This window comes from Topomyia yanbarensis, chromosome 2 (genome assembly GCF_030247195.1).
Source record: "Topomyia yanbarensis strain Yona2022 chromosome 2, ASM3024719v1, whole genome shotgun sequence".
NCBI lineage: Eukaryota > Metazoa > Arthropoda > Insecta > Diptera > Culicidae > Topomyia > Topomyia yanbarensis.
In genome coordinates this window covers 44,554,026-44,576,259 of record NC_080671.1, presented here as the reverse complement: position 1 = coordinate 44,576,259, position 22,234 = coordinate 44,554,026, and the positions used below count along the sequence as shown (strand labels likewise).

At 41.8% G+C, this 22,234-nt stretch overlaps 2 protein-coding genes across 9 annotated transcripts in view; one reads left to right on the top strand and one right to left on the bottom strand.

The window, feature by feature from the left end:
• LOC131683786 (calcitonin gene-related peptide type 1 receptor) overlaps positions 1 to 22,234 on the top strand; it is a 282,470-nt gene that overhangs the window by 162,563 nt on the left and 97,673 nt on the right. The window lies entirely within an intron of this gene.
• Positions 2,970 to 8,387, bottom strand: LOC131679450 (uncharacterized). The gene has a single exon (XM_058960179.1). It carries the CDS (start codon positions 8,385 to 8,387, stop codon positions 2,970 to 2,972), a length of 5,418 nt encoding a protein of 1,805 aa, XP_058816162.1.

The following is a 22,234-nucleotide window of genomic DNA, read 5'->3' as shown; positions in this document are numbered from 1 at the left end:
TAGAATTAACATAAATATGTTCCGTGTCAAATTTCACAACCTTCAAAACACCAAAACGGGTTGAGCGATATCAGTACTGAAAGTCACAGGTGATGAAATTGAATATATGCGATATTCGCAAGTCTACGCCCCATTTCCACTGCAAATTCAGGTGATGCAGGTGCAGTAGTGAGGGTGAAGAGAAGATGGTCACGTAGTAACACTCTGGTGCAGGTCGGCTTTAAAAACGTAGTATGGGGGACTTCGGAGAACCAGAAATAAATATAGAGATGCTAAATGTCCCCTGTTCCTATATCGTAAGGCGACTAGCAACAGATGTGGCTGTGGTCCACTAGGAGGTTGATAACAGTCTATTATTTTTCTCCTGACTAAACCAGCCTAGAGACTGTGGGTATCCGGTGGGTTGAAGTATCTCAGCCAACAATTGATCCACTGGGTTGCAGATCCCATGTCGTCAGAGGCGACTGAAAACAGGAGTCCTCGAGTCGATGTGTTTCTCCATGCTGAGGACTGAATGGCTGGCATGATTAAAATAAGTCAGTCGCGCACAGATTGTCGTGGATATTGTCTTTGCTGTGTTAAGCGAATCTCTTACACAGTGGACGTTTGTTTCTTCGCAAATCGTGAGATTCAAATGATGGTCATGTCACTAATGCCCACTTCGGGGTCCGCTATAACCGATTATAAGCTTTTGCAGGAAGCAAAAGCTTTCATTGGTTAAAGAACCGTATGTCCATGAAATAATCTTGTATGTGGGAAAGCTACTCAACCCCGTCTTCGTAGCTTGCAACAAAATGTGGGCTGATTTTCCATGTTGATTATATGTAGCATCGTACTACTAATGTATTTCATTGATTAGGCGCATCTCGATTTTGTATCCTTGATGCCTGTCTGAAACCTATTTCGGCTACAGTATGATACAACCCTTTCGAAAACATCAGTAGGTGACGACTTATTAAGCGCCTAAATCGTCGAACAATAGACGTATAACATATTTATGTTAGTTACAGTCATATTTACTATAATAGTACGCTGTGAGCTCGTATATAAGGCATGTCTCTACGTAACTATTTGCAAGTACACATGCAAGAAGCATTTCACGTGGATTCGTCATACCTATCTTATAGGCAATGAAGACGGGGTTAAATAACTTTCCAATTCAGAATTTTCCTTTATAGAAATACGGTCCTTATCCAATAAATAATAACGTTCAGGCTAGACCCTTGTTGTCTCTTGCTGTATGCAGAAGCCGTCTCCAGTCCACTCGGTCCATTGCTGCTTGTCGCCTGCCTCGCAGTCTTCGAAGGGTCCGCAGGTCGTCCTCTATCTGGTCAATCCACCGTGCTCGCTGTGCGCTGTGTCTTCTTGTTCCTGTGGGGTCGCCCTCAAGAACCATCTTCACCAGGTCGTCAGTCCTCGGCACAGAGAAGATACATTTTTCCTTGGGGAATACTAGTTGACTTTTACGAAATGGGAACAGGAATCCAGTAGATCTTTTCTTGACTGAGATGCTGCAATCCGTTGGATGTTATCAGCTTCCTATTAGACTACAGCAATCGTCTCTTTGAGTTGAGTCAGAAATTTTACGGTACGGGTTATGATTACCGTATCCTTTTAACTATTTCTTCAGAAGCAGTAATAGCATCCAGATGGCGTCGGTCTAATGATAAAATTCTTCAATAGACTAACGTGGGGCCATGAGAGTATGTTTGAAGTATATAGAAAATATCAAAATATTCCAAAATATTTACCGTCTGGCAAACTATTTTCACTTGTGGTGAAATTAACGCTTCCTTCTGAAACCATACACGGTGATAGAAACTAGAAACAACGTCATCAGAAGTGATTCTTGTCATCTATAACGAAGAGGTTTAACGGCTTAACTTTGTTTTGGTTTGAGCTAGCGTCCTGCCACTATGCTCGTTACGTGTTGAAATGACACGAGACGAACAACGTGGATTTTCTGCTAAAAGAAATTAATCCATCATAAAAAATGGGACTTTAGGACTGTAGGAAGAAAAAGTCGAAAATGAGTTGCACCCAATTTAATGGGTGGATTTAGGAGAAAGGTGTGAGAATTGAGAATGTTCCCCATCGCAGGAAAAGAATTATAAAAATCGAAACTAGTTAGTACATCTTTACATCTTGTAATTTAAAAAAAAAACAATAAAAGGCAGAACTTTGCAGAGAACTTAAGCGATTACTACTAGTCCCGAATGAATTCATTATCTTGCAGTTAATAGCTATTAAATTATTGCACAACGTGTTCCAAGGCACATTTTTTTGCTGCCAAGTTGTTCGTTTCTCGAATGAAAATGGGCTGAAACGAGCCCTTCCTCGAAGATAACAAAATTCCTGAATTCATTTTTGATCTTTCAAATTTTCTCCTACTCGAAACCGCACTCTCGTCGTTCGTGGTTTCCCCAAACCAATTAACCATGAGACAGAAAACACCTGTAGGGTTGGAATATTCTCCACTATTGATTATACATTCCATCCAGCTGGTTCGTGTCGAGTTTCGCCATTCTCGAGCATGCAGGTTTGCTGAGCTCGTAAATTCAATTTAGAACTAATTGAACAAAAATCTACTTATTCCATTTGTTTTTTGCAATGCTATACGTCCGGCACTACTGTTCACCCTTTCACAGTCAGGATAGTTAATTTGTACGACCAGGCACTCGCGAGAAAGGTTGACTGAATTGTCACGAGGAATTTCGATTCTTAATAACGACACGAGACTGGCTTGTGTTCTGTTCGACTTACTTTTAATAACTGTCTGTGCTGTTTAATTGTACATTTTATTCGTGTGGATCTATTGTGTGTATGTGTGTTGATTGAGCGGATGTTGAGTGATTGCGTTTGCGTTTCGAGGTAAGTACGATAATTGTGGTAATGGTACAATAGGGTGTGTTATAGAATTTAATTTTATTTAAACGGTAAGTATTTTGTTCAGGTAAGTATCCCTTTTTTCAGGTTGCTGAGATAGAATCGCCAACATGCCGGCCCCCGTTGAAACTGTCCGTTTCAACTGCCAACTGAGAATTCTCTTCGTCGATGGGAAGCACTGCAATTTCGGTGACTGCCCGTTTGTACGTTCCTGCAGCCGTTTTCACGACCACCACGCGAACATGACCGTCTGGCCCAACGATCGTTTCAGTGATACGACCTAAAGGCCACTGTAGGGATGGGGTGTTGTCCTGCTTCATCAGTACCAATTGACCAACCTCCACGTCTGCAGTTTCTTTCTTCCATTTTGAACGTTGCTGCAACTGGCTCAAATAGTCCCTGGACCACCGTCGCCACAGATCCTGCGCGGATCGTTTCATATCCTGCAAACGTGACAGGCGTTTGGTGTCCAAGTCGCAGAGGTCTGGCTCTGGAATGGAAAAGAGTGGTTCTCCGATTAGGAAATGACCTGGGGTCAGCGCGGATGTGTCGTCTGGGGAGTCGGACAGTGGAGCTAAGGGACGGGAGTTGAGAACAGATTCGATTTGGGCTACGACGGTTAGCAGTTGGTCCATGTTGAACGCCTTGCAGCCCATGATGCGGCGAAAGTGGTACTTGAAGGACTTGATACCAGCCTCCCATAGCCCACCGAAGTGGGGCGACCGAGCTGGTATGAAGCGAAACGTGATTCCGCTAGTTGTGCAATATTCGTCCCATTGCTTGCTCCGAAACTGTTCGCGAAAGGCTTGACGCGCAGCCTTCAACTCGCGATCTGCCCCGACGAAAGCAGTCGCATTGTCGCAGTGTAATTCGAACACTTGGCCGCGGCGTGCCACGAAGCGTTTCACGGCGTTAATACACGCGACCGACGTTAGGTCTGCGACGACCTCGAGATGTACGGCCTTCACCACTAGACACACGAAAAGCGCGACGTATATCTTCACCGATGCTCCCCTTCCAACCAACGGACGAACGAGAAACGGCCCACAGTAATCCATCCCAGAGTATGCGAATGCTCGAGCAGGTGTAGCACGTACTGATGGAAGTGGTGCCATTTGCTGGTTGCTACATCGAGGATTGCACCGGTAACAAGTGATACAATTGCGTACCACCCTGCGAGCGAGATGACGACCCCGGAGCGGCCAGAACCGTTGGCGAATAGTAGCGAGTAGCAGCGTAGGACCAGCATGCAGTGTCTGAACGTGGAGTGATCGAGCAATCAACCAGGTAAGCTTGTGGTCCGCTGGGAGTATCATCGGAAAACGAGTGTCAAAGGGTGCGTTTTTGTATCTCAATCGACCGTCCAATCTAAGCAAACCGAAATCGTCCATCAAACAGTTCAAGTTCCTAAGGAGTGATTTGGAGCCAAGTTCCTTCGAGTTCACTACACATCGTTGGTAGTTTTGATACAATCGCACTTCAGCTGGGAATGCGGTAGCCTGTGCTAGGCGAACGAGTATCTTCAGAGCGAACTGGCAGTTGCTAGAAGCCAAAGCTCCAGTGATCCTCTCACTGATCGGTAATTTGCAGTTGTTGTAGAAACGGTAACAGTAGGCTACTGTCCGAATCAACTTGGCGAGATCCGAAAATCTGTCGCAGAATGTTGAATCAGCGTGGCTGACATGAAGAGCGACGACGGTTCGAGATTCTTCTTGGATAACGTGGTTATCCGGCAGCGAAACCACGCACTGTGGCCATTGCTCAACGGGAGTTGTGACGAAACTCGGCCCATGCCACCACAATTTGTCGTCCAGCAGATCACTTGGAAGTGAGCCCCGAGAAATCCTATCTGCAGGGTTCATTTCGGTTGGAACGTGTCTCCACTGTGATCCTTTAGTCAACCGTTGAACTTCCGCCGCTCGATTTGAAACGAAGACTTTCCACGAACTAGATTGAGACTTGATCCAGTGAAGCACTATCGTTGAATCTGTCCAGAATGTAACTGGACCCTTGAATTCGGTCATTCTTTGTAGGTTGTCCATCAACTGGCTTCCCAAGAGCGCGGCGCTGAGTTCCAATCTTGGAATCGTCTGGCCTCGCAATGGAGCGACACGAGATTTCGATGTGAGCAGTCGGGAGTGGAGCATACCGGTATCATCTGGCGAGATTACGTAGACACAACATCCATAGCCTCGTTTAGATGCGTCACAAAAACAGTGCAGAGAGTATTGACGACTGGCATTGACAAGCACTCTTCGAGGGATTTCAACAGATTGGAGATGATGAATATCCGTGCGATATTTCTTCCACCACAAACTTTGCTCCTCCGACAATTCATTATCCCACGGCAAGTTCTCCGCCCATAGTTGTTGCACGAACATTTTAGCGTTCATTACCACCGGGCCAAGTAGACCAAGTGGATCGAATAAACGAGCCATTTCCGATACGACGATTCGTTTTGAGACGACTCCCAGTTCTGGTAATGTGGGAATTTTGAATTTAAAAGTATCCGGCTGGGGAAACCATAACAGTCCAAGTGTCTTTACAGCGGACGACCGATCGATTTCCAATTTTGGGGAAGAGTCCCATAACTCGGGAGGAACGTCTACGAGAATAGAAGGATCGTTGGAAGCCCACTTCCTGAGTACGAAACCAGCGGTTTGCAACATTTCCATCAACTGTTTGCACGAATATCTGGCTATTTGATGATCGTCATGTCCGGAAAGGACATCGTCGACATACGTCCCTTTCTGAATGATCGGAACCGCTAGTGGGAAGCGTTCTCCTTCATCTGTAGCTAGTTGGTTTAGAATTCGCGTAGCATGATACGGTGAACTAGCTAGACCGTAAGTAACGGTTCGCAGCTGGTACGTTCGAATGGGTTCTGATGGATCATTCCGCCATAGAATTTGTTGGTAGCGACGATCCTCGGGGTGGACCAAAATCTGTCTGAACATCTTCTCCACATCGGCAGTAATGGCGAAACGAGGCAGCCGAAAATTGATGACAGTAGAGTACAGGGCTGGCTGTACTGTTGGTCCCGCATAGAGAACATCGTTGAGTGAAAGCTGGGTTGAACCACGAGAAGATCCATCGAATACTACTCGAATCTTTGTGGTTGAGCTTTCTGGACGGTGGATGGCATGGTGGGGTAGGAAAAACTGTGGGCTACACGACGCGCGCGACAACACCTCCATATGGCCCAACCTGTCGTATTCTTGCATGAACTGTTTATATTCTTGGCGAAGAGCTTCATCGGCTACAAACTTCTTCTCCATCGACAAAAATCGCCGCAATGCGGGCGTGTACGAGTCTCCCAACATCGAAAGCATCTCCTGCCGCATCGGAAGACGAACCTGATACCGTCCTTCTTGATCACGAGAAACGGTATGGGTGAAATGATCTTCACAGAATTGTTCATCAGAAGTGAAAGCCTTACCGTCATCGAAGTTTTCGATCTCCCAGAAACGCTCGAGCTGAGAATCGAGCGGATCTTCTGCGCAGACATGGCTGCATTGAGTGACTGTTGGTTCCGAGACTGGCTCGGCAACTTTTCCACAGACGATGTATCCTAGCACAGTCTTCTGTAGAATCGGGTAGCCAGCCGCTAACGAAAGTTGCTGATTGTCAAGCAAATTGAAGAACAGCTCAGCACCAATAATGATGTCAACCCCTTGGCTGACGTTGAACTGCGGATCGGCGAGCGGGAGATTACGTGGAATTCTCCAACGCGAAACGTCAATATGTTGGCTGGGCAGCGAGACGGTAAGCTTTGGCAGCACTAGGCAATCCAGGTTGTATTTGAATTCCCCAAAACGAGAGGCGAGCGATAACATCACACCGTGGTGCACGGTGAGGGTAGATTGTCCGATCCCACTGACCGGCGAGTTTAACTTGATGCGCTTCAGTCGAAGCTTCTGACAAAGCGCTTCGGTGATGAAACTGGGCTGAGAGCCACTGTCCAGTAAAGCTCTAGCGTACTGATATTTATCGTCTGCATCTTTAACCTTGATAACTGCCGTTGACAACATCACTAGATTGTTTCTCACTTGTGTGTTCACTTCTGCACTTTTACAGGAGGGGCCAGAAGGCGGATTGACGATACCGAACGAATTTACCGGCGACGAGGGAGCTATACCGATCGAAAACGAATGCGTGTACGACGACGACGACGGAGCGACAAGTGGTGAGGCAACCGAAAACCCAACCGGAGGGGTGTGACCGACCGACGATTCGAGATGCGAATGGAATGCTCCAGATAATGAATTAGTTCCTGCTGCCGAATTTCCAGCCGCCGTGGGCGCCGAAACAGGTTGCAAATGCAGCAGGGAATGATGCTTCTTGGCGCAGCTCTTACAGGAACCACTGGAGCAATCCTTTGCAAGATGAGTGCCCTTGAGGCAATTTATGCAAAGTCCACGTTTCTTCACGAACTCAAAACGCTGCTGTGGTGGCAACGCGCGAAACTGGTCGCACTGGAACAGCAAATGTGCCTGCTTGCAACTGGGACACTTAGGCACATTATCTGAAGCAACGTGGGCGGTAGTGAGACGAGGCTTTGAGGGTTTCGATTCGGTTTGGGTATAGCCAGTTTGGGAGAGCAATAACGTTTGTAGAATTCGGGATCTTTTGTGTACAAACTCAAGCAGTGCCTTATATGTTGGTTTGTCAACTTCAGTAACTTGAGTCTCCCATTCGCGCAGCGATACGGGGTCCAAGCAACTACTCAAGCGCTCGACGAGGAACGAGTTCCAGTGTTCAACTGCATTCTCAAGTTTATCTAACAGCTGAACATGACGGTCAAATTCATCGGCCAATTCCGACAACTTTACAGACGACTCCTTCTTTACTGGAGAAAGTGCTAGAAGCGCGGACATGTGTCTCTTTATCAAGAAGGTTTTGTGCTCAAACCGCTCCTTCAACATGGTCCAAGCAACGGTGTAATTATTAGCCGACAATTCGAGCGACGATATTATTCCAGCCGCTTCACCGGAAAGTGTTGCTCGCAAATAATGCAGTTTCTGCACTGCACTCAATTGCTGATTGTTGTGAATCAAAGACACAAAAAGATCACGAAACGAAACCCAATCATCGAATCTACCCGAAAATTGTTTCAATGAAATTTCAGGCAGCCTAATGTGGGCTATAGGCTGCGCTTGTACCGATGACGTCACGGACGTCGATGGGCGAGGAGGTAATTTGCTTTGCAAAGATGCCTTTAATTCAAAATACATGGTCTGGAACTCCTTTCGCAGATCCGAAAATTGTTCTTCCTCATCTTCTAAAACTTCGATTTCGTCTTGAATCACCTCAAATTCTCGCCACAATGCATCAAGACGTTCAATGCGCACCGGCAATTGATCACAGTGCATGACATCGAATTGTTCGTTGAACGATTTTATCAGTTCAGCGGAACCTAATACGTTGGTCCGCCTACGGTGCAACAACTTTAATTTCGTCATCTTTGTTGCAACAGCCTTAGCTTTCTTTGGCGGAGTCATTTTGCACAAACTATCCCAACACCAAAATAATGAAACGGGTTACCTTAATCAGCGTTGGTGTATACGGACGAATTTACCTATCCGCCAACTGTGTCTGGTGAAGATTTTACCTACTGCTACCTCTCCTGAAGGGCGAAAGTTAGGGAGCGACTTTTACTTGCTGCCGGACGACGACGGGTACTGCTGCTGCAAGATGGTTATTACACCACGATGGTAATCACTTGTGCTGCTGCTCCGATGACTAATCCGTATCAAACGGACAAGAAAACAATGATCCTCCTGCACGATAATCACGTGGTGATTCGAGCCGAACAATGGAGGTTAGCTTCAGCACTCGCGACGGATGGGACTGCAACTCTAGTCCCGGGTTTCGGCACCAAAAAATGTTTTTTGCAATGCTATACGTCCGGCACTACTGTTCACCCTTTCACAGTCAGGATAGTTAATTTGTACGACCAGGCACTCGCGAGAAAGGTTGACTGAATTGTCACGAGGAATTTCGATTCTTAATAACGACACGAGACTGGCTTGTGTTCTGTTCGACTTACTTTTAATAACTGTCTGTGCTGTTTAATTGTACATTTTATTCGTGTGGATCTATTGTGTGTATGTGTGTTGATTGAGCGGATGTTGAGTGATTGCGTTTGCGTTTCGAGGTAAGTACGATAATTGTGGTAATGGTACAATAGGGTGTGTTATAGAATTTAATTTTATTTAAACGGTAAGTATTTTGTTCAGGTAAGTATCCCTTTTTTCAGGTTGCTGAGATAGAATCGCCAACACCATTAAAATAGCACCACATACATATACGTACACATAGACTCTCACTCTCTCTTCACGATCCGCAATCATTGAGAAGCGTTCAAGTGCACGAACTTCGTCGTTCTGCGTCCTCCTCACAGCATTCAGAGCAAGTCAGTGTCAGAGCAATTGAAGTTTGCCATCAACCAAGCCGCGACCGATTCAATCAGATGAGTTAAATCGGTTGGCGTGGAACGTTACTATTCAAATCTCAAGTGCGCTGGTTGCATCAGCACACGATGAATCACCCTGGAACAGTTGACTTTTGGAACAAATTGACCGGATTGCCTTCTGGTTTGAAGAAGGTGGAAGAGCTCTAATGAAGATTACTCCTTCACTTGAGAGCAATTGAAAGCGAAACTTTTCCAATTTACAGTTACAGTGTGAAGTTTCTTTGTTGGATCGGGATCAAGCGCATTAGTCATTATTTCAAAGTACGTCAATTATAAAAGGATCAAATGTGCACTCTATCGCAGCATTGCACAGTTATAAAACTGAACCTGATATTTTGTTAATATCATCTGTTGAACAAAAATCCTGCAATATGCCAACAACAATCCCAGCGTGACCCTGGCTAGCTTTAACTCGTTTTTATGACAGTTAATTTAAAACTTTACCCTATTGCTGTCAGGTTTCGGAGAAACTGAAGAGGATATATTCCCCTGCACATGTAAAATGCTAGGTAGTGGCGACCCAAGGTGAAATAGGTTTTATTTCAGTAGCTGAAGCAGTGTCTGTTTGCTATACGCAAATCATTTTGACGAGCGATTGGATTACACGTTTAACGAATGGGAAAGTTATGCGGAGTATGTAAATAAATGTATTCCGGAGCAGTAACTACGTTACGGTTTGATGACTCACAAGTTCGATTGTTCTAGCTGATTATGGACACGTTCATCCCTCTCGAGAATTTATAATTAAACAAAGTTACCCTACCGATGTGGGGAAAAAAGTTATCAATGTGTAGGTACCTGCTACGAAAAGCACAAGAACAATCTGGGGTAAAACCGCAGCAGTCTGGGGAAGTTGTTCTTTGCGGGCGGGTATTTTATTGGATCCAACGAGATCGAACTTTTCCTGGCAAATAATGGTGTTGCGTGAAAAAAGAGACGCGTCACGAACGCAAAATAAATTTCCAACTTTCGAAGGGGATTTGTGTGGGACCAGTGTGAAAATACACTTTTTCCTTTGTGTTCAGCTGAAAAGCGTGAACATGAGGTGAGGAGTGTTTTTCAGAAATAGGTAGGCACAATAAGGACTGTCGAGATTGGTATCTCCGACGGGTGCGTTGATTGATTTGTGCTTTGCTGTGCTATTTGTCATCCATCAGAGATACTTGAAATTGTCAAATGAAATTAACACGAATGAATAAAGGTCGACTTGAAAGTAAATTGAGTATCAGTGACGTGTAAAAGAAATCACTTAGGGAGGAGTTTTGGTCCAATTTGTCGGTTTATTTGAAAGAGGAGGGGGAGTTGTAAGGATTTCAGCGCGAAAAAAAATGTTTTCAGTGATTTTTTTTTAAAAATTCGGGTAAAGCGAATTGACCAAAACTTTTGTGCTTTATAATATATCGTTTCAATAACATTCTGTAATTTCTATGCAAAATTATCGACAAGCGCCAGAAGACAGAAGTCAGAAGACAGAAGACAGAAGACAGAAGTCAAAAGACAGAAGACAGAAGACAGAAGACAGAAGACAGAAGACAGAAGACAGGAGACAGAAGACAGAAGACAGAAGACAGAAGACAGAAGACAGAAGACAGAAGACAGAAGACAGAAGACAGAAGACAGAAGACAGAAGACAGAAGACAGAAGACAGAAGACAGAAGACAGAAGACAGAAGACAGAAGACAGAAGACAGAAGACAGAAGACAGAAGACAGAAGACAGAAGACAGAAGACAGAAGACAGAAGACAGAAGACAGAAGACAGAAGACAGAAGACAGAAGACAGAAGACAGAAGACAGAAGACAGAAGACAGAAGACAGAAGACAGAAGACAGAAGACAGAAGACAGAAGACAGAAGACAGAAGACAGAAGACAGAAGACAGAAGACAGAAGACAGAAGACAGAAGACAGAAGACAGAAGACAGAAGACAGAAGACAGAAGACAGAAGACAGAAGACAGAAGACAGAAGACAGAAGACAGAAGACAGAAGACAGAAGACAGAAGACAGAAGACAGAAGACAGAAGACAGAAGACAGAAGACAGAAGACAGAAGACAGAAGACAGAAGACAGAAGACAGAAGACAGAAGACAGAAGACAGAAGACAGAAGACAGAAGACAGAAGACAGAAGACAGAAGACAGAAGACAGAAGACAGAAGACAGAAGACAGAAGACAGAAGACAGAAGACAGAAGACAGAAGACAGAAGACAGAAGACAGAAGACAGAAGACAGAAGACAGAAGACAGAAGACAGAAGACAGAAGACAGAAGACAGAAGACAGAAGACAGAAGACAGAAGACAGAAGACAGAAGACAGAAGACAGAAGACAGAAGACAGAAGACAGAAGACAGAAGACAGAAGACAGAAGACAGAAGACAGAAGACAGAAGACAGAAGACAGAAGACAGAAGACAGAAGACAGAAGACAGAAGACAGAAGACAGAAGACAGAAGACAGAAGAACATTTTTTTCTAAGCCCGCATGATAGTGATGACTAATGGGAAGGTACGACAACCAACATCCTTTCACATTTCATGGAGGTCGATTTGAATATTTCTTCGATGGCAAAAATACTGCCGATTAGTCTTCTTTTCAATGGAAATTATAGCCACCAATACAACCGGCCCATGGATGGTCTACTTCCGGATCAAAGATAAGCCATTTAACATCATAGAAATATAGCATATTTTGTTTACGTACCCGCCCAGGAAGTAGAGATTGATGGTGTAGTCTCCGAGAAGGGCCTTGGCCACATTTCGAACCTTTCGTCATACTCGTTCTTCCAAACTTTGTTCTTTTGAAAGGAGCTCATCTACCTGTCCTAAAAGTACCGCAGCATGAACTGCCGTCGTTGCATACAATGGGGTCGTAGAGTTACCCATTGTAGAAAAAAATCACGGTGTGGAAAATGCGGAGAGAATCATGCAACGTTTTCCTTCTGTGGAGAGACTCCGCATGAACTGTCGACGTATCCCGCATATGAAGTATGCGAAGAAAAATTGTAGCATTATTTTAAGGGACTCTCCGAAAAGAAAGGCTAAAGTGGGCTACACCACCGGCCACGACTAATTTCTACGCTCCTTTGTTCACTCAAACACTAGATTCTGACAATCCCATTGAGAAAACACTTTCTAATGCGCCTAGAAATTTTCAAAAGAGGAGAATCATTTTCTCTCCTAAGCTTCCGTTAAGGCCTAAGAGTGTCTCTTGATTGGCGCTAGTACAAAATCGAAGTAAGTGGCTACTGGTCTCATAAATTCCACATAGGACATCCCAAACCAAGAGTATATTTCAGTTCTATTATTACATCGGAAATTTAACCAGGTTTTACACAATACAAGCACTGTGTAAAACCTTGTTAAATCTCCGCTATAGATCTTCCACAACGTTAACACTATCCACCAGGGTCGCTAAAACACTATGACGGAACATTTCTAGCCTTCGCTCGGTGCCAGGAATTAAGTTGTTGTTTGTCAAATCTGAATCACAGGCAATGACTTATTGACATTGTTGCCAAATACATCGTACCTCAGCTAATTCTAGAAGATTTCAACTCCCACGGTATGCCATAGAGTTGTCTTCGCGATGATAACCGATCTGTCTTACTGCATGATACTCGCGACAATTACATTATGACTATCTAGAATACGGTAGAAATGACACGAATGCCTACTACACCAGCTCGGCCAAGTGCATTTGATTTATCACTGTACTCGATCTCGCTACAATTTGTGTGCCCATTGATTAAAGGAGCTGCGCGTCCACTATATCTGTAACAATCTAATCAAAACAAGAAATTCCTCCGGTGGAAGCGTACGACGTACTGGCTTGATTCTCTACACTGCGATTAAAGGTCAGACGAAACGTGTACCCGGCGCGAACAACCATGGAAGGTCTCCCACTCTGTTGTGGGCAGTGAGTCCTCATAATTGTACACGAACAGGTCTTATAAAAACATTTTGAACGACGGATCGCTCGATTTTTTCGAATATTCGGGTCCTTGGAAACGCAAATAAAAAACTGTATGAAAGCTGAAAATCGCGGTTATTGGCACCGGTTCGTCGACAGATTAACAATATTTCGTCTGGTGGCTGGACCGTACGTTGTGCATTCGATTTAACCTTTAATCAGAATACAAGGAACCAAGAATCCTTCTGCGGCGACAACAGTATTCAATTTAGATCCACATTCCAATGATAGACGTTTCGCGATGAAATGTTGATACTGTATTCAAACGTAATGATTGATCTTATAACACAAAAAAATTATCTAACAGCAAATATGCTCGCGCTAAGCATGTAGCGCTCATATCAACGTAACGTTCGTTAGATAATGAGAGCTATGCAAAGCTTCAATGCTAATTATTATGGCAATACTGGTGAGGGCGATCTTAAAAGAGGCTGTACTATAAACATACATTTACGTATCAACGACCATTCCCATATCTATACAATTTCAAAGAGGCTCTTCGTTCGACAAAGCATGGAAAGCACTCCTTGTTTTTCCTTGGAAAAATATGACCAGATTACACAGGTACATACATTGGTTTGAGTTCTTTCGCATTGCTCAATTGCGGGTAACGAGAAGAGGGACACTTAGATTAGAATGGCAATAAGAAGGCGGACACTTAGGCATTAGAATATGATATTTACGACAGATCCCGCAGTTTCAACGAGTTGTTCAGTATGTCTTGTCAGAGGTTGCTCTAAAATTGGTAAATTTCGTGGGACAATGGAAGTTTAGGCATCGCAAAGGTATCAACAAACCTTGGTCATAGGGGATGGATGAAAATCATGACTTTATTCGGGTGATACCTCTGGTCATGTTCAATCATTATACGCATCTCCGGCGTCTTGGGGTTGTGGAGAGCGGTCTCAGCACTTGTGGTGACAGCTATCGCGACATTAAACACCATTGTCTGGTCGTGCGCCTAGTGTTCTAGGGCCAGATCTTCGTTAAACGAATCCCTTCAGCCTCGTTACAGTTCGAAATGTGCTGGCTATCCTCAATCTCCCCTATATGTCTCTCATATACATATTTTTAAACGCGATAAATATCCAAATTTAGTTGTATTCTCATCTCTTTTGCTACATGAAAATCTGAACCCAAAAGAGTTCCCATCTGATTCAAGGAGGCCATTGTTGTCGGCTTTTCCGGAATTATCGATAGTGGACAATATATTCCAATTATCTTTGATTCGCCATCAGTGATCTAGTTCTGCGAATCGAAGTAATTTGATGTACATTTCAATAGAATTTAAACCATTGAGGTATTACGATTGTACCGGTTCATATGAGAAATTACTATGTGACCGCAATAACCATCCTGTAACTCCGGAACCAAAAGTCAGAACTGAATGAAATTCAACAGCAGTCATTGGAAGTATTATATCTTTCATTTGAAGTTTGTAAAAATCGGTTAAGAGTTTGCTGGAAAATAGGTGTGACATTAGCTCGGGAACTTGACGAGTTTTCCGGGGGGCCATCGAGATCCGTCATAGGTGACCAAAGTGGTCAAAACTATTTTGATTGGGCATCAGTGGTCTAGAACCGCAAAATTAAGTACTGTTGAACCGTATGTATTACAATATGTATTACATCATTCGGACATCCTAGGGTTACCAGTCTATATGGGAATTTGCTGTGTGACCGCACTCTTCAGTCCGTAACTCCGGAACCGAAAGTCCGATCAACAAAAAAATCAATAGCGTCTTATGGGAGCGTTATATCGTTAATTTGTGCAAATCTGTTCAGCCATCTCTGAGCAAATTGAGTGACATTATTTGACACACACATACATACACACACGGATATTTTGCGATCTCGACGAACTGAATCGAATGGGATATGACACTCGGCCCTCCCGGCCTCGGTTGGAAAATCGATTTTTGGAGTGATTGCATAGCCTTTCTTTATATGAGAAAGGCAAAAATAGTTCAAATTGCAAACAAATCCTTAGTATTATCCCACATTGTATATCGAGAATTTCAGATGCATGCATTTTGTGCGCGAGACACACACGTGGTTAATCTCAGATTTTAGTTTGTGGGTGATTCACCCATCGGCAATTTTCGACTAAGTAGTACTATCCATACTACCTAGGGGAATTGTGGGAAAAACCGACACTGTGGGTAAAACCGACACCCCACAACTTTTCCTAGAAATCAAATTTTTATTCATTTCATAATGATACATTATTATTAGTACGTTTATGTAGAGCATTTTAAGAAGAATTGGATTTACGTTAGTGCGCCGAATGTCATAAAAATAAACAAAACATACGAAAGCAGCGTTCATACTCGTTTGGATGTAAAATTTTGTTGGTAGATTTTAAGGTTTTAACCGAACAAAAGCTTTTCAAATCACCCCATTTTTCAGTACCTATTATTATCGGCCTTTCCTATGATCAACTGGGTGCATTGAAGATGAGTTTGAGAAATTCAATATTTTTAATTGCTTTTATAAAAAAATGTACGCTGTTGGGGTAAAACCGGCACCCTTTGGTTAGGGTAAAACCGACACACTGTTAAGATGGTTGTGTTTACTTGCGATTCATTATAAAAGGCTGGGGATCTTTGTGACACTTCAATTACACTATTAGCACACTATACTGCCGTTATAAGCATATTTGTCCCATCTTCTATGGGATTTCCTATATACATGGGACAATTATGCGTAGAGCGGCAGTATAGTAATAGCTGAAATACACAGAAATACTTTTATTGTGTTTATTTCTTATAAGCCTATTTAAAAATCAAAAATTGGAATTTTTGCTTATCTGATTCTATCGAAGCTTTTGCTATTTCTGCAAAAAGGTCATCAAACCGAATTTCTAGTATTCTCTTGGTTTGTCGTAGACGAACATTATCACAATGAGACAATGATATTATGTATACCCCCATAGATCGTTGATGATCAGAGTCCGAAAAATCAAATCTGAAAAAGATAGTTTTACTAAGAAGTATGTGTGTCACTTATAAGTGAATGAATCAAATTAGCAGAACGTAGAACGCTTGCAAATCTTCTCTTACGAAATAAAATGACACTGGAGGTTGCAATAATGTGCGCAAGGATTACTCATATCAATAAATAATCCTATAGCATAAAATACTCTTATTTATAGTACTACGCTTTCGAACTTTCTTCCCCTCACTACATGATGAAGCAATAAAAAGCACATATTTGCAGCATACATACTCACACTTTATTAATCACGCATATATCTAATTTTTAATAAAGCTAAAGATTTTAAAACAGTGGAGAGAAAATAAATTAAAGGGGGTGTCGATCTTACCCCTATAGGGTGTCGGTTTTACCCGCAGTGCATACAAAAAGTAACTTTGTTTTCCAAGTTTTACAACCAATAATTTTTAATGAAATTAATTTTTCGAAGCGCTGAAAAAATTAAGTCTTGTTAAGAATTTTCTAAAGAAGAATTGTGCATTAAACTTATAATTTTATTGGTTTGGTGGCAACTTAGAAAAAGTGTTAAGCTTAAGGTGTCGGTTTTAACCATAATTCCCCTACCTGTTCCGCCGGCCCTGGATGGAAGACAAAGTATAGAAGATAGATGGCACGAAAGCCTGATACAGCCAGGTGCTAGTCGGAATCAATTGATATTCTTCCGAAACATATAGACCTTTAAGATCCAATGTTTATTTTGACCTGGCTCGGAAGATGTTGCTTAAAATTATATTGGCGCTTGTTCACTTCAATTTCACCGCCCTGTCGTAGGATGCCACCAAAAGCAATACGAACTCGATAGTCAGTGAGCGTAGCTAACATATTGGAATCATGTGGCTCCACACAGGTTCCAAATCGGATCGAACAAGGCGTTGAATTTCCGCCAATGCAACGGTTAGGTAGTACTACTTTCCGCTGAATACGATGCTACTGACAGCTTACATTTAGAGTGGCTTCACGCTGTCACCGCACAATGTCGCGCGTGCTATGTACCGTCGCTGTAGCATAGATCACAGCAGCCGGTATGTGGGAAGGTGATATAAAATGAAATTTTTAAGGGGTGACTCAAAAAATGGACAAATTCTCTGAAAAATTGGAAACTGAAAGAATCACCAAAATCAGAAATAAAAATGCGTTAGGAAATTTGGTCACATGATTTTTATTTGTCGATCGAAGAGTCCAATCTAAAACTTTGTATTCCGAACAACCCTACAACCAATCTCTAACCAACGAGTCAGCCACAGTTGAAATCAATTTTCTTTTAGCACTGATGAACGGTTACAACGGAAATTTGACTCTACTGAACAGAAGCGAATGTTAGAAAAAAATGACATTTCAACGATACGAAAGGTAAATACAAATACACGTAAGTACGGACATTGATCCACCAGCAGTAAATTTGTAACGAACAATCAGATAGCATTTTCCCGCCAGCAGGTTCTAATCCTGTAATGAGATTCAGTACGAAAACGAATGAAGATGGGTTTTCAAGATTAGTCGTAGGCTTTGAAAATCAATTTAAAGATAGGAAGAGCTGCTAGCCAAAGTAGGGGTAAAATTGATTCTAAACAGATTAGAGCCCTTCCCATCTTCAGGCATAGTAATAATATTTTTTTCAATAAGAATTTTCAAAGAGCAATTGACAGCAGTAAATCGACAGCGGCCAAAAAATTTAATGGCTATCCGTATTTTCACTTTCGATAACGCATTCTGCATCCTAACGAATTAGTTCTGTGCCCGATCAGCACCGTGACCATCAAAACTGACCAACACAGAAAAGGGAGAAATTGAAATCGTCAAGCGATTGACACCAATTTACATGGCATATTTTTTTTTCCAGAATTAAATATATGTTTATGTACTGAAGGCTTCACAGCATGCTTCGTCGGGTGGAAATGGTGAAAACTAAATAAATTGAAATGCCGATACCAGTATCCGATGGGGGGTGGAAGGATTTGACATCTGACACGCTGAATGAGTTACGCGTAGTAGTAACGTGACACAAACTCAATGGCAGCGGACGAGCTCGGTTTGAATAATGTATGTACATACCTATATACACATGTTGTTCAACAAGCGAACAGCTGCTGATGGAGATAGCTCAGAAGCAATCAAATCACAGGAATATGCGATATATTCTGGAAAGCGATTTGCTTCGTTTGATTTGTGCTCGGGGCAGAGATCATCTGTAAAAACATCATAAATATCGATGGAATTGCTTTGTGCACCCGATAAAAACAATCATACGCAAGAGTCGTCCAACACCTACTTCAACGAGTTGGAAAATAATAAAAAAAACGTACTACAATCCGCAATCAGCAGCCAAATGTAAACTTATGATAAAACTTACAAAATACTTCAGAAACTTTTCATTTCAGCTGCATTAAATTTACTAACACATATCTAAAAGATAAATAATGCGATAGAGTCTGTAAAAACTCACCATGCTACACAAAGTCGTAAAACATTGCTCCCTGAGTCGTAAACCAACTGAGTACTCATCATACCCACTACCCAGCTCTTTTATTGCAATTTAAACATCTTCAAACAACGTTGGATCGTTTCCGCCTGGCGGTTTTTCACATACGGACCGGTTCCAAAATTAGAATCGCGCATCGGCGAAAGATCAATCAGCTTTATCCGGAGGTTTGTTGGGTACTACGTCGCTGTTTGCTTTGCAAATATTAGCTATAGTATGAATCCGTTTTTGGTGTGATTCATTTTAGGCACTAGCCGACATTGGCAATATTATTTCTTTCGTGCAATCATGATGTAAGTTTTTTTGTGCCTTTTCCCGTAATAAATAACCCAATACCGCTTATAGTGTGAAGTTTTTTTGTGGTTCAGCTTAAGAATCGCCAAAAAAGTTCTCCACCGAGTACGCCAGCATGGTTTAATATCCAGTATAAAAGCCGAATAAAAACAAAAAAAAATCGTATACTGGTAAATCCATATATCGTTTCATTCAAGTTTAAAAGTTAGCTAACATAATAATTTTTAAGAATCGGACACAGGACAATGTTTATACTGATGTTTTGTAAACCTATTATTACATCGAAGAGCCCCAGCCCGCCTTGATATTTTTATTCTAATGGCATTTTCGTTTTTGAGAGTGCACTACGCCATTGTAGTCAGTGCTACACTCATTCAAACTTGGGTAAAATCAGTCTATCTCTTTTTATGCACTACACCGGTATAGCAACAGGTAAAAACGAAAACGCTATAAGATATTTAATGAGGGTTTTACGAAGCGTTTTCTCACATTTTCATTTTTAACTTCGATCATTTTCTAGACAGAACTGAGAAATAACTATTACTTAGGCTGAAGCGGTCTTTTATATAGTAAAAGCGTCATTTTAAACTAGATATCAGTCGTCCTTATCGTATTCGTTAATGTTTTCATCGCTGTTGCTGCACACTGGCTCAAAACAGAGCTTTGAGGTCCTTAATTGATTGGAGTCAAAACTGTCAATATTAACGATTTCACATATTCTACAATGCTTGTATGTGTAAAAAGTGTCATCTTGGGGATGGGCGTAGCGTAGTTGGTAAATCGATTGCCTTGTTCGCAGCGCACCTGGTTTCGAGTCACGACCCCGCACATAGTGTTAGAAATTTTTTCTAACCCGAAGAGGCGCATGACCTTAATGTTAAAACCTCTATAATCGAAATAATAAAAAAAAGTGCCCACTTTCGGCAATATTTTTTTAATTGATCATGGTAGGCTACAGAAAATTTGTCTTTTGAACCGAAAGAAATGGCGAATGGCCGTCTTCGACAAAGTTGCAGAGGAAAGTATTTTTATAAATTTTGCAGAGGACATGTTGTCTCTGTTACTCACAGTAATCGACTTATGAGATGTTATGATGAGCTCCTTCAATTCTTATTTTTACGTATAACTTATTTATTTCTGATTTTTCGTGTTAACAATGTTCGAAGGTATTTTTATCTTTACAGAACAAACAAACCAAATAGATATGAATGCTATGTAAAGATTAACAGCTGATTTTGATTTTATTTTGACCTGTTTTCGAACTCGTGTAAATTCACTATAGGCAAAAATTGTAATTATACTATCAATTGTTCCGATAGGACTGGGTTTCACCTACAAAACGAAGGTAAAATTATTTGTCCATAAGTACCCGTTCAGAAGTTATACACTGTTGAAAGCTTTATGTCTGGCTCTCCTGAAGTCGCGTGAATGCCTCACTGAACGAGTAGGCGCTGGTGTTCAAAGACGCTCTCGCTTGATTTTCTGAGTGGCGCGCATTCTGTGTACTAGCGCGTCTGGCGGAAGGTTAACACCAATATTGAATGATTTTCTAACGGGTGATGTTACAATTGACTCATTGGCATTTGAAGTTTTTAGCCCGTTCGTTTTTACAAAATTACATCGGACGACCTATTTGGCCGATTTTAACCAAATAATCACCAATGAAATTGTTGTAAGACACAGATTATTTGAGTTTTACCAATACGAAAAGTTAAGTTACTATTTTGTATATTTTTTAGAGAATTGTTTATAATGAAATAAAAGATGTTCTGGACATCTTTTTAGTTGAAAAAACACCATATCCATATTAAATTTGCAAAAGGGCGAATAAGATTTGTAAACAAACTTTTATTTTGATGGTTTCTCTTAATTTACTATAATTTCAAAGCAGAAAACAATTTAAATTACTTCTACGAAGGGTAAAAATTTACATTAACGCATATTTTTCATGAAATTCCACTCTGCAGCAGACTAATGAGCGAATCAAGTTTGTTTACAACAAACAATTTCGCCCTTTTGACGAATTAATATTGATATATTACTTTTCGTACCTAACAACCCGAAGCCGAGAAAAATCCGTTCCCATTTGTAACTAAATTTTTCCTTCCCGACCGTCTCCACGAACGGATTTAGAACAACTGATTTAAGGCGTAAACCGCTTGCATTGCAAAGACCCCGCAGGGACCGTAATGTCGGTTGCAGTTTCTGTCGCTTTATTAAATGATAATGAATGGAAGCGCGGCTAGCAAGCGTGGAATTCAGTCTATAACTTTTAATATAAATGGAATTCGGCCAAATGACCCTTTTGTCCAAATGACCCTTTCGGCCAAACGACATTTTCAGCCAAATGACCCTTTCGGCCAAACGACCTTTTAGGCCAAATGACCCTTTCGGCCAAATAGCATTCGGTCAAATGACCTTTTGGCCTGACAGACAAATGGCCCTTTTGCTTAAATGAAATTCGACCAAACGGCATTCGGCCAAATGACTCTTTCGGATAAATTACCCTTTCGGTCATAATACCCTTTCGGTTAAATAACCCGTTTAGCCATATAACCCTTTCGGCCAAATGACCCTTTTGGCTGAGTGACCCTTTGACCATTTCGGTCAACTGACATTCGGCTTAACGGCAGTCGACTATATGACCCATTCGAAAATATGACGAAGATAGATAGTGAATAATGTACTGTGAATCAAAAGCTAATTCACGAATCCACGGAAAAAATGAATTTTTGAATTTTACTAGGAATCATGAACCAGTTCACGAGTACACGAATGTTTTATGATTTTGTATTGAACCAGTTTACGAAACCATGTATAATTTCTCGAGCTTTGTGAAATTTTTCTCGTGAAAATATCAAGATCAGAAGTGGAAAAATATTTCATGATTATGTGAACTATTTCATAAGTATGAATGTTGAATCGTGATTAACCCTCAAAAAGGCACGCGGGTCTTCCAGGTCCGGCAGCTATCGATTTCGTAGTTACAAAGCGTTATGCATGCAGTAAGAGCTTGATCATGGAAATTCCATTACCAGACACTAAAATTTATTGAAAAAGTAAGATATTACAGAAATATCACATATGGTGTGCTTCATAGATTCGTATAAACTTTTTACATGCACAATAAGGCAAGGAGGAC

Coding starts and splice junctions, on each gene's coding strand:
- LOC131679450 (XM_058960179.1), bottom strand. CDS start 8,387: ATGACTCCGCCAAAGAAAGCTAAGGCTGTTGCAACAAAGATGACGAAA.